General features: G+C 37.6%; 1 protein-coding gene across 1 annotated transcript in view; it reads right to left on the bottom strand.

Moving 5' to 3' along the window:
* Positions 1-2,318: 2,318 nt before the first annotated feature.
* Positions 2,319-17,780, bottom strand: part of LOC140241915 (zinc metalloproteinase-disintegrin-like MTP8) — a 106,771-nt gene continuing 91,309 nt past the window's right edge. Inside the window, exons 16-21 of the mRNA XM_072321662.1 lie at positions 16,449-16,647; positions 16,123-16,200; positions 15,338-15,455; positions 9,884-9,952; positions 5,141-5,282; positions 2,319-4,755 (exon numbers count right to left, since the gene is read on the bottom strand). Coding sequence (XP_072177763.1) covers positions 3,939-4,755; positions 5,141-5,282; positions 9,884-9,952; positions 15,338-15,455; positions 16,123-16,200; positions 16,449-16,647 — 1,423 coding nt within the window. The 3' untranslated portion in view covers positions 2,319-3,938. The remainder of the gene's footprint in view (positions 4,756-5,140; positions 5,283-9,883; positions 9,953-15,337; positions 15,456-16,122; positions 16,201-16,448; positions 16,648-17,780) is intronic.

Below are 17,780 nucleotides of genomic sequence, written 5' to 3'. Positions count from 1 at the left end.
TTACAAGAAATTAATAATTACAACACATTTACACACTGAAATGACAATCACATGGATTAGTGGAACAATACATGGACTCTTGTTCTTAACGTTAACAGAAAATGTACATACGACAGCTTTTGTTTCATATGATAAGTGCAAAAGTTTATATCACATGGGCTAAAAAGCAACAAATGAGTTGGTAAAATACATATACAGTGTTTAAGGATGAAAACCAAATGGAGGTGCTTAATTTCAGTGTTACCAAGGTTTAAGAACCATAGACCAACCACTGAAAGCTACTGTATAAGCTGTTATTTTCACAAGGGTTTAATTTTCGCGAATTTCGCGAATCTCAGTTGGACCGCGAATTCAACAACACGCGAAAATGTCACCATACGCTAACAGTAGTACGCTTATGTAGGCCTCTGTGTCAATTCGCGAAAACAACATATCGCGAAAATGTCTGTGACCTCCTCATTTGCAAAAATATCTGTACGCGAAAATAACAGCGTATACAGTATACAGTGTATTTGATTGACACACACATTGCTGTCCTATGTATAAAAACGTGATATCAATTCGTTAAGCTATTCCCTGCCAGATTCTCAAATCCCTACAGGCTTTACATAATGTACACCAGTTCCTTGTAGAAAATGGGTTAAATCAATCAGTCAGAAATACAGATTGAGACACTCTGTAGACACAGTCCACACCTCCCGAATACATGTTGTTGAGAGCAGTCAATATCTCATTACATACATCATAATCAGCAGGTGGGACTGAGGCCATCTCCTGCACCCATAAATGCTGATCTGCTGGGATATTTTTGGTAAATTAATAATGTCTATATAAAGTATCGAAAGACAGAATTGAAAACTAGTGACATAAACCAACGATTAACCAATTTGTACAGATTGTTTCCATGGATTGTAAATGGTAAATTCTATAAATTCTTCATAAGAAAGACTTCTTCATCACCAGCAATCATTCTACCAAGTGAGATAGTCTTGTCCCAGGCTTTAGTCTCCTTTTGGAAGTCACAGAGACATGTCTCATTTATAGATAACTAGTGACAGAGATACACTATATATTACTGTACACATTTTCAACTGTGAGGAGATGATGCATAATGGACCACAGAAATAAAACCCTGATACATTATACATTCTTCTTTATTTCTTTTAAAACAAAATGATAGGGAGACATAAATAAGAAAATGATATATACATATTTTTTTTTAATGTAAAATTTATATAATTGAACTGGGTCTTACTCAGTAGTGAGGAGAAAAGACCCTGAAGGACCTAATAGCAAAGTATCACCCTTTCACAACTATTTCGCAGCATAAAACCTAATTTTTCCCTCACATTCTTATCTTGCAAAATATTGTAAGGCAGCATTTTGGTTTCCTATATCACAGTATTTCTCATGCCACTGCCTTAACCCGTCAAGGAAGGGCTGATTTTGCTATAACATGCATCCCCCCCCCCCCATAGACAACTGCCCAAGTATACTCTGCACTAGTATTCAATGGGTTAAAGAAAGCATTACCCATTAAATGCATTGACAACTGTTACAGCAGAAGTATTTTTACAAGAACAAAATAAGTCTGGGTGTGTGTTTATGTCAAGTGGATGGTTAATGTTTGCCCTGAGAAGGTAAAATGGTCACTAACAATAAAAGTGATTTTGAGAACAGTAGCCTTTGTGTATAGATACACGAATCTACTGTAAAAGTGGAAATTTCTGCGGTGTTGAAATTTTCGCGCATTTCGCGCAAACCAGAAACTAGCGCGAAAATAAAAGCACACAAATATTTTTGCCTGCCATATGTTCTAGTAGTTGAGGTCTTGATTCCGCGGAATTAAAAACACGCAAAATTCTTCTTACCCCGCTGAGCGCGAAAAATTAGTCGCATGAAAATATCCACTTTTACGGTATTTCAATAGAAAAAAAAAAAATCTTGTCTATGTTAACCCACAATATTTTTTTTTTTTCAAATCAAAGGAACATATCAACAGACTCTTCTTGATACACTGATGGCAACTCCAGTATGCTCCTGATGCACCTAAGCCATCTAACTTTTAAGATTGACTATTTGACCACTGAACACAGGTGATAAATCTAACAAGTTCATGTGATTTCATCTTAAAGATAGACATTGCCATTCTTAATTGTCAAAAAAAAAGAGAGCTTACATATCAGAGGATTATGAAAGCCTTATATTCTCGCAAACCCAATCGTAGAAGATAGTAACCAGCAAAATGCAATATGACAACAAATATGGCACAAAGTTTGTGTCAGCTGTTCAGAAATAACTGGTTCTCTTTCCTCATGGAATGGGTCCCTTTTTTTACTTAAGTTCATGAAAAATACAAAATGACGAGCTAAGCAGCAAGACTTCCCGTGACCTATTTCTACATCCAAAACAAATAGCAACACACAGAGATGGCACGGCTTAAATTAGCAAACAGAGACGAAAGCAACAAAACATTTCTGTAATACCCTGACCAGCAAGGAAAGTCTTCACAAAGCTTAGGAAAAAAAGGCTCATATTTTGTACATTACACTTTAGAAGACTGGAGAAAAGGCTAAAGTTTGAACATTATACTTGACAAGACTGGAGAAAAGGCTAAATGTTGTACATCATACTGTGTATGCCATATATTTTGTGGGATTATGATTTTTCACAAGTTTGGTGCTATTCGCGAATCTAACAACATGCGACAATATTGATCCCGACATGAATGTGACGTGCACGCATAATTTCTCTCCTCATTACTGTACACCATGATCGCAAATTTAACAACTCATAAAACTGTTGGGAAGTCCTGATTCGTGAAAATTTAGACTCACAAAGTATACGGCATATACAGTACTTAAGCGACTTTATAATAACAGAACACAGCAACAAAGTTTTGCACTTTTGGTATCAAATAAACAATATCAACAATTTGGAACAATGTATCTGCAAGCATTCGGCATCCATGCTTGTCCATGTCATCCACTTAAAGGGAAGCTGGAACATATATGTATGCATCACAAATTGATATCATTTGGTCAGGATGAGTGAAGGACAAATTGTCTCTCTGTTTACGCAGGGTTTAGTGAGACAAATCAAAGTCAAGAAAACAAATCAGCCATGAAGGTATGGGTATGGAGAATGTGAATTATGCAGTTTACATACTACTATGAAAGAATTTCATTTAAATTTCTCTCTGTCTGCATATCATTGTCCTTGTATGTAATGACGCCAAATAGATAATAACAATACTAATTTTCCCTTTCTGAAGAGGGCAATACAGCAGTTTCTGCAAGTTATCATCACATTTTCAGGCCTTGGTTTATCTGAAAAAATGGAAAATTGTACTTAATGCCAAAGATTGTCTCTTAGCCTCAAAGTCACTAAAACTAGAGAGGATTTTGATATCTTGCATCTCAGAGAATCAGTTTTGACCTTGAGAAGAGGTTTTCTTCTTTTCACCGAGTATCAAAGATCTCATCATTTAAATAGAACATTATAGGCAGTTCTGGTTAAACTGTGTTAACATTAGATTTATATATCTATGTTATGGAGAAACAGTCATAGAGGAAATATGACTGCAACTTTTTATTTTGTTGCTGTTTGCAAACAATGACAAAGGAAACTCCAAACTCAATGTATGTGGTTTAATTTACAAATACACCATTTTTCTCATTGATTTCGCTGCTATAATTATCGAATAGCAGGTAGGCCAACCAGTACAATGTAATTACACATTCATGAAAGAACATTGCCCCCCTTCTCTCATACACACACATGGCAGTCCACTGATATACATTAAAACCAATGACATTAAAGACATTATCAAAATCACAATAAATGACTTATGAACTAAATTACATACTAGAGTTCAGTACCGATCAAGAGTTTAGTTAAAAGTTTTTGCAAAAAAGATTCACATATCGAGTTTGTCGTCATACAGCTGGGTCCTGTTTGACAGGTGCTGGTGGCCATGAGGGCATTCTTGGTTTGTTCGGTACCGCAGGTCTCTTTGGCGGTACTGGCTTTTTGGTAACTGAGGGTTTACTCGGTGCCTCTCCCACATTGTCGGTTCCTGGTGCCGACTCTCCTCTGGTGAACTTGGATTTCAATTCCAGTACCTTTGACTCCTCTTCCTGCGCTTTTGAGTTGTTTCTGTTCACATTTGGTTTTGGTCTTGTTGGAATGCTTGGCATTCCTGGGGCCTTGTTGGAAGAGGATGGAGGCCTGAGTGCTGGTTTAGTCGGTGGCTGTGGTGGTGTGGCACCGCCAGACATCTTATTGTCTCCTGAGTCTATTGGTGGAGGCAACCTAAACTGTGGCTTGTTGCTGGAATGTATTGCAGATGGTTTGGGATACGTTGGCACTGCTGGTGCAGGGGGACTTTTGGCTGGACTTGGTGGTTTGGTTGATGGTACAGGAGGCACTGGGGATGGTCGCACTGGTCTCGACACTGGTGGTACCTTGGGTTTTGGAGCAGATGAAGCACTTGATGCTTGGAATGGTGGCCTCTCTGCTGTGGTTGGTTGTCGGTTGGAGCTTGCCGGTGGCCTCGGCGCTGGCCTGATGGTAACCGGTGGTACCGCTGATGGTCTCGATGGTCTGCTTGGGGTAGATGTTGCTTTCATCTCCTGTAAGTGGGTGTGTTGTATTGTGGGTTTGACCGGTGCTGGACGGCTTGGAACAGAGCTGGATGATGGTGTGCCACTTGCTGCTTTGGTTTCTTTGCCACCATATCTTGACTGAGAGTACCTGCACATCAAATGAAAAAATACACAATAAGATTTTATTCTCACAGGTAATACTGGGAGCAGGAAAAGGGTGTAATGTTACTCACAACATACTGTGACACTTACAGTTTTCTGATCGTTTTTCAATCAGAACCTCTCTGTCATTTTGGTCTTAGCCTTGAAACTTATGTAACAGTTCCATATTGGAGCTATGCAGTGTTTTACTCTGTCCTGTTAACATTCATTTCTACTCCAGGACAACTTTCCTTGACTAAACTTGTGTGTGAAAGTACTGTTTGCTTTAAACGTTCATAAGAATGAAATACACATTGAAATGCACTCTCATAATAAAAGCCAGAAGACTGGAGTAGGGAGGAGTGTACTGCAGTATAGGTTAGACTACATACTTCTGCCTGGGGGCGCCCTTCGACACCATTTTGGAGAGTGTGTCCCGCTTGCAGTAGAGAACGATGCCGAGGAGGGTCAGGCCGGGAAGAACGCAGAGGAACATGACGAGGAGTACGATCACCGTGTTGGAGCCTGGACCACCTGTAGCCATAAAAAGACAGGAGTATAGATGATGAAAGAAACAGGAAATCACCATGGCAACCTCTTTTCTACTTCTTCCACTGTAAAAAAAATAAAAATAAAAAGTGAATGAAGTCCCTGGTTTACTTGGGGACAAAATTCCTGCTGAATGAATACATGCATAAGCATTACATTACTGGCTAGAATGCAATCTTCTCAGCAGCATACAATCACAAGGTTATCTTTATCCCTTACCTCTCCACTCACTTAAAGGAGATATACCTGAAGTGTAGACTAGCAGAGCTGTCAAGTAGTATGCTTTCTCAATATTCATATATTCATCTTCTTTTTTTTTGTCATCAAAACGTGGAAACATTTTTTTTTAATGAAAAATACATATTTGGGGAATTGATTAAGTAAGATTAGTATGTGCAATTTCCATATTTTCAACCAGAATTTAATTTTTGCCTTTGAAATGTATGTTTTTGTTCTTTTTTTTTGTTCTTTTTTGATAGTGCATCTGTATGTTTTATTTCATCTGCTGAAATTGGCAGCCCTTCAACAGTTCACAGGGCAACAGGTGTAGGTAATCTGATACTGACATCAACCAGGATTTGGGGCAATTTTATCAGTCTGGTGGTCTGACAGTCTGACATTACATTCTATTCCACGAACCACACAACACTTTCACCTACACAATATTGACTCATACAATATATATTCAAAACACTGTTTTTTATGTTGTATCTCTTAAGGCTGTGAAATGACAAATAATTAGAACTTCTTTTCCTCTGAATACTGTATCATGGATGGGAGAGAACCTTCAAAATCACATTTAATCCCCATACAATGAGAAAAAAAATATCGCAAGGCCTATGATATCAAAATAAGTCAAAATATTCAAATGTTCAACGCTAACATCATAACTTATGGAAAAATACAGGTCTATATCCACCATCCCCATGACATCTATACACCTAAATGGTCTTTAAATGGAGGGGTTCAAACTTATGGACATGGCACCTCGTAAGTGCTGAGGATGCTGAACAGTATCATCCCCACGGTAATCTTTGGCATTACTCTTTATTTCTTTGTTACAGATTTGTAACAATGGAATCATTAATGTGATTGAATAATTTAATGATAGCAATAATAATAGTGATAATAAGGATAATGATGATGATGATGATGATGATGATGATGATGATGATGATGATGATAATAATAATAATAATAATAATAATAATAATAATAATAATAACAACAGCAACAACAACAATCATGTTCATCATCATTATATCATCACTATTACCATCAGTACCACTGAAACCACAATACTGCTTCTACTACTGCTACCAATATTATAACTAAAAAGAACAGAAGACACAATCATGAATGCACCACTCTTGGCAATGCCACAACCAATGGAGTACATGTATTTCTAGCACCTACACAGTAATACAGGGGTGGTAGATATGAAAGTTATCCACAGTAGATGGTAATACATGATGGCAGAGGTAAAAATATGCTGTAGAAATGTCCTATTCCAAAGGATTGTTTAACTGTGTAAAAAGTTAATATCTTTGTTCCCACAATATCTAATGGCTGTCCAAGTCATATTTTGGTCATAAAATATCTCAGCTTTTGTACAAATGGGTGATTTACAGTTTGTCAATGTGGTTTTACATGCTGCAGAGTTACAGTGTGTAGAAAAACACACTCACACACTGTGGGTCTACAGTGTGTATAAGTGGACACTTATACACACTATAGACCCACAGTGTGAAAAGGCATGCTTAAACACCCAATGAACCTGCAGTATTAAGGAAACACACACTGTACACCTGTGATGTTTACACTCACATCAATACACACTACTTGCAGGCCTACAGTGTGTAAACACACAGTGTAGACACGTGTACACAGCTGTCTGTGACAGTACAGTAACACTTCTGTTTGATCAATATCCATTGGAACAATGCTCTTCATATATGTAACTCTTTTACAAGAGAGCAGTAAAAATGGCAGGAAAAATGATAGAAAGGAAAGAACCTCAACTTAAATGGAGTGTGTGTGTGTGTGTGTGTGTGTGAGCGAACGTGTGTGTGTTATGTTTGTGTATGTGCACATGTGTTTGTTTGCCTTCACCTGTATGTATCCAGTGATGTACTTGTGTCATGGCATGACGTGATGTGTTATCCTTCAGAGTACGTGCGAGTGAGTGTGTGTGTGGGTGTGCAAAGGTTACGTAAAAGATGCACTTCCTCGGAAAGGACGGACTTCACGTTTTCTGAACTTTTTTGTTTTGTTGTTGATCGGTAAATATAATAAATTGTGATGAATTAAAAGATTGTAATGATGTATGTATTTACTGTATTGTGAGTATAAATTATGCTTGTATAATTGTGTATATATTGAAAATTGTATTTATTTATATTTGTACATGTACATGAATATATGTATGTATGTATATATGTATGTAGATATTCCTATGTGCACGCCCATATGCCAACAAGAAGAATTTCCTAAATGGACAATAAATGAATCTGAATCTGAATCTGAATCTGAATTAAAGAGTAGGGAAATTCACAGAAGTGTATATGTCATGAAACTCCAATGATCTTATAAAATCATCTGACAGTAAAATGAAAAAGAAAATGTTGTAAAATATGATTCCTATGTATTTCACTCCTTTCCAAAGTTGATTGAATAACTTTTCATTATTTAGAAAATCATCAAGATATACTAATGATACTGTCCTGTGCTCATTACAGCATAACTGCTCACATTTCTCCAAAATAAAACAGATCAGAATTGTGTTGGAATATTTCAAAACACATTCAAATTCAATCTTAAGATAGCTTTCATTACTTTTAAATTTGTCTAAAAATTTGAAAGAGGAAACTCTAACAAAAAACAACAAATACGACCTTTGAAAGGGTGAAAATTACTACACTAATGCAATATGTGGTAAAATGCAGCAGAGACCAACGAATAAGTGAATACATGAATTGAAATGGGAAGAGAATTCTGAAATATGAAAAAGTATGTTAAGATTTCATGAATCATAATAGATCTGAAAGAATGTAAGGAATACCTGGTAATACTGTTAGTAGGCAGATTATTGAGATCCAGATTAGATGTGGCATATTGCAGAGTGCAGTAATAATGAAGAGAATATATTATTCTTGTCATAATACCAATAATATGATAGACATACATACATAAAATGAAGGCTTGTTAACATTGAGATTCTTGCTGTATGTAAACATATATGGAATCATGACACAAATCTAAATTCTTGGTTAAGCATGGCTAAGGGTGAAAATTGGATGGAACATAATGAGTAGTGGGCAGTCTCTCCAAACTTCACTCCTGAAATGGATGATATTTAGATGAAAAGAAAGAGCATGGCACTTCTAGACATTGAAGATATACAGTCTTTGAAATCATCATAGAAGAACATACAAGGCCTTTGATATCAATGGTTAATTTTGTATGCCTATATTAAATTAGACAAGTTCTACACCTGAGCCTTACAAATATTACAATCTTTTCAGAACACTCTTGACTGGCAGACTTTGAAATCTTTCATAAAAAATATTATCTGCCACTACAATCTTCACTTTTGTTTTGTTCTGGAATCTACAGACCAGACACAAAGTAATATCAGCAACTTGGCATTTGATTTGGCAATGTTTCCATATCAAAATCATGTCGAGTAGCCAAAAATAAGTAAAGCCCTTAATTGCAAGCTGCAAATGCAATAAACAGTTACTCATGTATGACATATCTTAGATACAAAATAAAAGGAAATCAACAGTCCTTTTATGTACTTTCTATGACAGTAGATTGGTTACAAAGTAACTGCAAAAAAAAAAATAATAACAATAAAATATTTTTGTTGTTGGCAACACTTGACGATTCACTTCATTCCTTAGTATTTTGTGTTACAATATACCAGAAAACTATTAAAATGCATTCATTTTATATCTGACTGTATTAAAACTAGTGTGATGTACAAATCACCTAATCTATCCAATACCAGGAACACAATACAAGTTAATAAATTAAAAAATCTCCATCAGTTGTCTTTCTGTTAAGAAACAAACAAAAACCAAACACACACACAAATTACAAGCACTCACACAACACACAAACATCACATTATCATCAAGATGTCCAGCAAATTGCAAAACAGAAAGATGCATGATGATGTCTTTCAATTCAGTGGTTATCTGCTGAAATGTAGCCACGCAAAAAAAAAAAAAAAAAAAAAAATATGCAGTGTTAGTGATGTGATGCATACTTTGATGCCAGCAGTTAAAAAGTTTGATACAGGGGTTAGTCAGCTATGTTGCTATTATTTGTAGGTGTTAGTAAGTCATGATTGCTCGCGATGATTAGAGAAACTTAAGGCTCAAAAATCAAAAGAAATGGAAAGCAATGAGAGCAGGTAAAGGAGGCAGTGGAGTTAGAGTCAAAATGAAGAGAGCCAAGATTTGGGAGCAGATGGCGATGTTCCTTCTTCTCTCTTCTTGCCAACATCTCTCTCTAGGTTTCTTCTTTGCAGGCAGACAAGGGTAATGAACACCAAGTGATAATTCTGTTTCCATAGTTACCTCGGACAATTATTCTTCTAGTGACCTGGGGATTGTCGATTAGCGAGGTACTTTTAGGATATAGGGTTACTGCAGGAGGCAAAAATAAAAGAACAGTGACAAAAGGGGAGATGTTTAAATAGGTTTTGTTATCAGTGTGGAGAAAAATTAAGATCGCAATTTCTATATATATAACAAACCTTGCGAAGCAAGTTTCAGAGGCAAAAGAGACAAAGTAAACATATGAGTAAAACTGGAAATTTTATGCCTTACACATGACAGGTAACTGGGAAGACAGAACAAAACATATTGACATGAGGCAGGTCAAAGCAAACCAAGCACTGCACACAGCACTGAGTTTCATTGCCTTATTTCAGTAAAGATAAAAAAATTACTGATCCCTTCATACTTGTACATTATTAGCTGTCCATGTTTTTGCAAAGTAGCAGATATGTCTTCCCTAATTAACTAATAACTAGAGATAGATACAGCAGACATTATCAAAGAAGTATCCTTTCACTCTCACTATGTAATCAACTTACAAAGATTCAGACACATTTTCAGCCCCTAGAAACCCTTACTTGATATTTCCTGGCACTGACTGTGAATACTAATACTTTGCAGTGAATTTTCACCACTTGTTATCATCATAATACATCCATGTGTATTTAAGAAGACAATTTAAGAAGGCAGTTGGAAAGTATAAATTTTGAACTTGAATTTTTTTGTAAAGAACACTCACATAGCACAAATGGTAAAAATCTACAAGCTTAAGCTAAATCTACTCCCTGTATTTTTATCCCCTATTACATTGTACTCACAAAGGTATAACTTTTGACCTTCCATTTTTGTAACAAAGAACCAGCATGATTAAACTCTACAAGTTCAAACTGAATCTATTCCCTACATTTTTATCCCCTTTTCATTGTATTCACACTAAATGAAATCTCATTGTAAATCTCTCTAAGTTGAGGTACAAACTTTGTTAAGGGCACTATGACTAACCTGTGTGGGACTGTTTGTAAATAGCGCCCCCACTAGCTTTGCTGCAGACAGAGCTCTATCAGTACCATGCTTACAATGCATGGAATGCTTTACTATTTTCTAACAATGCTATTATATAAACATTTAATAAACATTGCACACTAACATAAAAGCTACACACAACAGACCTTCCCAGCCACCTCTCACGAGGGATGAAACCCATAGGTATTTTGTAACCCCAGTTCTGAAAGGAGCAAATTCTACATTCAAATCCAATTTTAACATATCGCATCTCTCTCTCTCACTCTCTCTCTCTCTCTCTCTCTCTCTCTCTCTATATTTTCTTTTTATGTTCACAATACCTTTAGTAGTATGAGTAAAGTATGTAATCATGAATTTACATCATAGCTTTCAAAAAGCACTGCAACACAATTACCAGTGGTGTTCATTACCATCAAAATAGTGGCCTGCAACTAGATTTAAGAAGATATTAGAGAGCAAAGCTAGTAGACTTTCTTACCTATATGAAATTAAGCCAGTCAATGAAAGAGGAATATATTTACTATTTATTTTTCATCTATTTACATTTTTTATTACTTCACAGAAAAACTAGAAATGTCGCTTCAGCGACTGGTTATACCCCCGCCAAACAACATTTCATAAGCTTTGGTCAAAACAACATTTCATAAGCTTTGGTCAAAAAACTGAGGAAGTAGTTAAATCCGCAAGATCTTTCCTTGATCTTCTGCCATTAATATGCCGTTACCATGGCAACGTACTTTCGGGTATTGTCGAAAAATGCGTCTTGCACATCTACAACCAAAGGCACACATCTGTACCAAGTTTCATGGAAATTGGGCAAAAACTGAGGAAGTAGTTTGCAACACAAAATTTTCCATCATTTTGGCTCATAATATGTGAGCTGTTACCATGGCAACATACTTTTTGTCACTGTCAAGAAATGTGTCATGCTGACCTATATCCTAAGACAAACATTCAATATGAATTCCATGAGAATTGGAAGAACACTGATGAAGCAGTTTTGCCATGAAGCATTTTGCCCTATATTTTACCAATAACATGCCGTTACCATGGCAACGCACTTTTTGCCACTGCGGAAATATGTGTCTTGCACATTAACATATTCAGATGAATATCTGTACCTAATTTCATAAAAATTGATCAAAAACTGTGGGAGGAGTTCGCGACGCAAGATTTGTACCCATTTTTGCCCATAATATGCCGTTACCATGGCAACGTACTTTTGGGTACTGTCAAAAAATATGTCTTGCACATCTACAACCCAAGGCACACATCTGTGCCAAGTTTTATGGGAATCGGTTGAAAACTGAGGAAGTAGTTCGCGACGCAAGATTTGCAACGGACCGACCGCCCGACCGACCGACCGCCCGACCGACCGACCGACCGCCCGCCCGACCGCCCGCCCGACCGCCCGACTGTCCGCTGATTCCTATATACCCCCTTCAAACTTCGTTTGGCGGGGGTATAAAAAACAACCTCTATTTTGACTACATACATGCAGGAGGATGATTTGACTGTTTTGTCATAAAAAGGAAAAATTCTTATGAAAACTATAAATGACATTAAAATATTGCACAAAGTCTGAACTGAAAGTATTTGTGGTGGTGGTCTACTATTAAAGTTGCTGCTTACGGAGAAGTATTTCTAGAGAAGAATTTTGATGAACATTTGCATCATGCATGGCAACATTTTATCAAGTGAATTGACACTACTTTCTTTCTAATCTATTCTAGCAGTTTTCTTCTTGAAGTTTTACAATCTGTCTCATTCTGATGGCTCATGAATATACAGGACATGGGTGTATGCAAGGGGGGGGTCGGGAGGGTCGTACGACCCCCCCAAAATTTTCAAAAGGTCCACTTTTTGTAAAAGACAATTTTTGTTTTTCGAGGGCTTTTTATCCTGGGGTCTATGTACTTTAGGAAGGTGTAAGGTTAGCTAGTCAGCAACTTTTTTAAAATGCACTTATGCAGTTTTCAACTTACCAATTAACGAACTTGTAAGTGACCAACACAGGTTTTATCACCGATTTTAACATAAATAGGGTTTTTTTTTAAGTATGCTGAAAAAGTCACTTCTGTATGCACCAAATGGCCCCATTTTAAGATATAAAATTCAAAAACTCCCTACTGGGTCCCCCCCTCCCACCGCTTGGTCGCTCCGATCCCTCGCAAAGGTAAAGGTCCAAAAATTGTGATTACGACCCCCCCAGAAAAAATTCTGGATACACCCCTGCAGGAGATGAGTATATAAGTTGCTATATCCAAACTAGATAGTCATTAAGAATATACACCACAATTAGGAGCACTTAAAGAAAGTTAGATTGTCTTGTATATTTGAAAACAGTATATGTTAAACAAAGAATATTCAGACTCCATGAAGTTAATATTATTCTCCTGACCAGGGGCGAGTTTACCACATATGATGTGCACAGCTTGTTAGCTAAACAATCAACTTTAAGTGTGTTGGGTGCTGTTAACCCATTGAGGACCAGCTGATTTTTTTATAACACACATTTCCCATAGACACCTGCCCGAGCATACTTCGGACCAGTTTTCAAGGGGTTAAAATGATGGTACCTTAAGTCATTAGTCCCTATGACTCCACAAACCATAAATGAGATCTACTGTGGTATATATATGAGACCACTGCCACAACATATCTGTCGATAAATATCTGTTAGCAGCACCAAAATAATCCTTTATATAAAAAACACCCACATGTACACAAGTTAAAATACACATTCTTTAAAAGTGCTTTGCATGAGTTTATATATGTTGCAATTTCAAAACAAAATACATCTAGAATAAATAAAAACACAATCACACATGCCAATATCTGCTCTTTTGCAGCACTGACAGCATGAAATGATGTATACCAATACAGTCAGCTAGCTTAATGCAGTGACAATAAAACAAAAAGGGATGAACATTGTGGATGAGAAAAATATTCATATCTTACAAAGACACATGAGGAATATAGATGAAGAAAAAAACTAATGGAGGATGAAGATAGATCAAACAAAAATGCTTGGCATGGTATAACTAAAAAAAAAACAACAACAAACACCCACACACAAAAAACAACAACACCAGTACTTGGTTGAGGTAACAAAAGGCAACAAGATTTAATTTAAAGCAAAAGAGTTCAAAAAATTTCTATAATTGGTAAGGGACAACATGGGATGTGCTGAAATCAAAAAGAGATAGAGATCAAAGGGAAAGAGAATACAGGCTGAGATGACTGAGATTTGGCAAGTAGGAGAGAAGAAACAGAAGATAAAAAATCAAAATGTATGAAACAAAGCAAGGAAAAGTAGAAAGTGGATAGAAAGTCAACCAAGTGTGATTGTGATTAACCCGTTGAGAACAGACTGATTTTGCTACAACACGCATTTCCCATAGACACCTGCGCGAGTATACTCAGGACTCATCCTCAACAGGTTAATGATTATAGGATGGTGATTTGATATGGATCCTAATCAACTTATTGGCTGAGAACTATCAGTTGCTCAGTCTTTTATTTTGCCCATGTTTACTTTTTTATGGGGCGTAATTATTACAGGTACAACAAATGACTGTCTGTACTCAGATGCATTGCCTGTGTATTTATGCATTGTGATGGTTTGTGTCTTCAGTTCAGTTTAGCTTGGAGCTGGTGCTATCCCTGGCAATCTTGCAAAAATGGCTGCCATGAATTCTAAATCATGTCAAGATTTAATGAAACAGATAATACCCATTACTAAGTCTGGCTTTAGTATAATCATTCACCCTCTGTAATTTTCCAACAATCCAAAACATACTTGGCTTCACTTTGTGCATTTCAGATTGTTCTTAAGTGACTACCAGGTGGATGATTTTTATTCATATCCTTTGCAATAAGTATTACTTGTATGATTATTGATATGGTATGTTATGACTGTAAAAATGAAAAGATGAAGAAAAAGGAAGAGAACAAAGACAGAAAAACAGAAGAAAATGGAGAAGAACTGAACAGAAGAGGATGAATTAAGAAAGATAAAGAGACAGAGAGAGAAGATGAGAAGGAACAGGATGGGGGGGGGGGGGCAGGGTCAAGAGTGACAAAATTACATAACCATGAATGACAAATGGACGTCAGGTAGATTGTTTGTCTGTGAGTGAAACTTGATGAGATTGACATAAACTCATAACATGAAGAAATATGGACAACAAACAATGGGTAATATAGGTGACAGTCACACGCAGTAACAACGTTCAGAAACAGTTGAAAGTAACATAAACATTTTAGGAACCTCCTGGTGACGTACTAGAGGGAAGAGGAGAAAAGTCACCCTCTTCAGTAAATTTGACATTAGAAAACTGCAGCAAAGTCGACTTGCGGTTTCGATTATTTTTGTCTTGGGGATCTCATTAAGACAAAAGACAAGTGTTTGAGTCCTTCCCAAGTCCTTCCCAATTCTAGACTCACCTGACTGGTCAGTTGGCCTAGCAGGACCGCTGTCAATGCTGCCCCCGTAGCCTGGGGTGTTACAGAGAGGTGGGTTCCACTGAGGATCACAGTGGCAATGATTCTTGCTGTTACATACCTGTTGAGTGGTAACCATGGCAACAATCCAGAGGAGTTAGCTTGATGCATAACAGCCTTTGCTTCTAATAATCTAAGCACGTAAATGCCAACTTATATTTAATACCATAACAATTTAGCACCAGAAAACAGATATTCCTTGGAGAGGAATTAGATAGTCACACTAAGGTGGGTCAAATTGAATTAAATATATCACATAAAGCAAATGAAATACATCAAATTAAGATCCAATTTATGAAATGAAATGCATCTCATAAAATAAACCAACTTTGATATCCCCTGCAGAGGTATATGTACATTTATGATGCATAGCATTAGTGCATCTTTATATTTTTTTTTTTAACTCTTTGTGAGTCAACAGCCTACAAATTTGGTCTGACGAGATGGTCAAAATGTATGTTCCTTTGTTCAGCAGAATCTTATATGATCACAATTCATAGCTCTCATATTTTATTTTATGTCACAGAATAGCCTAGGAAATGCCATAATGACACAAGAATTCTAATTCTAATTTCAATACTTCACTGCCCACTATCTGATGCTATCACATGATAGAATGGCATTTTGATATTTTGTTGGAATCAAAAGGCATGTCTGAAAAAAAGGCAAAAGAAAAAAAATCTCAATTGAAACGGTCTCTAGATGGATTGATTCTGAGCAGGACTTACTCCATTGTTGTGGCAGTTGAAGGGACATGCCCTGATGTTGAGTGTGCTCAGATTTCGACATTGAAAGTTACTGCATACCTGAGAGAAAATAAGGCAAGAGAACAATCATACATCAAGTTAAGCCTCTGTTTACTGGAGCCACAGCTTTATACATTTTTTACTATCAATTCATATTGGTGAAAGAGTACTGGAAATGGCAAAGCATTCTAAAAAAACAAACAAACAAACAAACTAACAAACAAACAAAAGATTCTACATACATTTCATTTACCAAGCATCACCTGAGAAAATGAAAAAAAAATATGAATGAAAGCTCTTAAACTTACAAATCCTGGAGCACACAAGGACCCAGTGGCTACATAGCCTGGATCTGGCACATCCTGGCCCAGGTCAATGGAGGCAGACTTGCATGTGTGCTGGACATTGTTCTCATCCCAGATGTATCCTTGGCTGGCCTTGGCCAGGGAGCTGAGCACAGGGTAGCTACTGCCTCCTTGACACATGAGCTTTCCACACTTGACATGTCTGGGGTAAGAGAAAGGGGAGAAGGTTGCCAGGAGGATTGATGATTAATGAGTCACAAGAGAGATGGATTGGTGGGGAAACAGGTGGGCAGGGCACATTGGAAGACAGGTGGGTTGGGTACATTGGGTGACAGGGGGTGGGGCACATTGGGAGACAGGTGGGTGGGGCACATTGGGAGAACAGTTTGGAGGAGGACATTTTGGGACAGGTGGGTTGGGTACATTGGGAGACAGGGGGTGGGGTACATTGGAAGAACAGGTGGGTGGGGCACATTGGGTGACAGGGGGTGGGGTACATTGGGAGACAGGGGGTGGGGTACATTGGGAGACAGGGGGTGGGGTACATTGGGTGACAGGGGGTGGGGCACATTGGGAGAACAGGTTGGTGGGGCACATTGGACGACAGGGGGTGGAGCACATTGGGAGGAAGGTGGGTGGGGCACATTGAGAGACAGGTGGGTTGGGTCACATTGGGAGACAGGGGGTGGGGTACATTGGATGACAGGGGGTGGGGCACATTGGAAGAACAGGTGGGTGGGGCACATTGGGTGACAGGGGGTGGGGCACATTGCAGGGTTCATACTCTTTATCATTAACTAAATTCCATAACTTTCCATGACCTTTTTAGCCAGAATTCCATGACCTTTCCATAACTTTCACACATTTTTTTAAAACACATTAGACTGAAAATTTGACCTCAAATCAAAGCGAAGCAACTAGGGAATACATACACAGCTCACACAAACAACAGATAAACTTCTATAATTTTCGCAATTCCATGACTTTCCGTGACCTTTTGATGGAAATATCAGTTTTTCATGGCTTTCATGGCCTGGAAAAAGACTAGGCCAAATTCCATGACTTTCCAGGTTTTCCATGACCTGTATGAACCCAGCATTGGGAGAACATGTTGATGGGGCACATTAGGTGACAGGGGGTGGGGCACATTGGGAGAACAGGTGGGTGGGGCACATTGAGAGACAGGTGGGTGGGGCACATTGGGAGAACAGGTGGGTGGGGCATATTGGGTAACAGGTGGGTGGGGCATATTGGATAATATGTGGTGGGAATACAAGTCATAGGAATGAAAACATGAAGTAGGGAGCTGAAACAATTGAATACATGACTTAATCA

The sequence above is a fragment of the Diadema setosum genome, chromosome 18 (assembly GCF_964275005.1).
Source record: "Diadema setosum chromosome 18, eeDiaSeto1, whole genome shotgun sequence".
NCBI lineage: Eukaryota > Metazoa > Echinodermata > Echinoidea > Diadematoida > Diadematidae > Diadema > Diadema setosum.
This window is presented reverse-complemented; position numbering and strand designations above follow the sequence as displayed.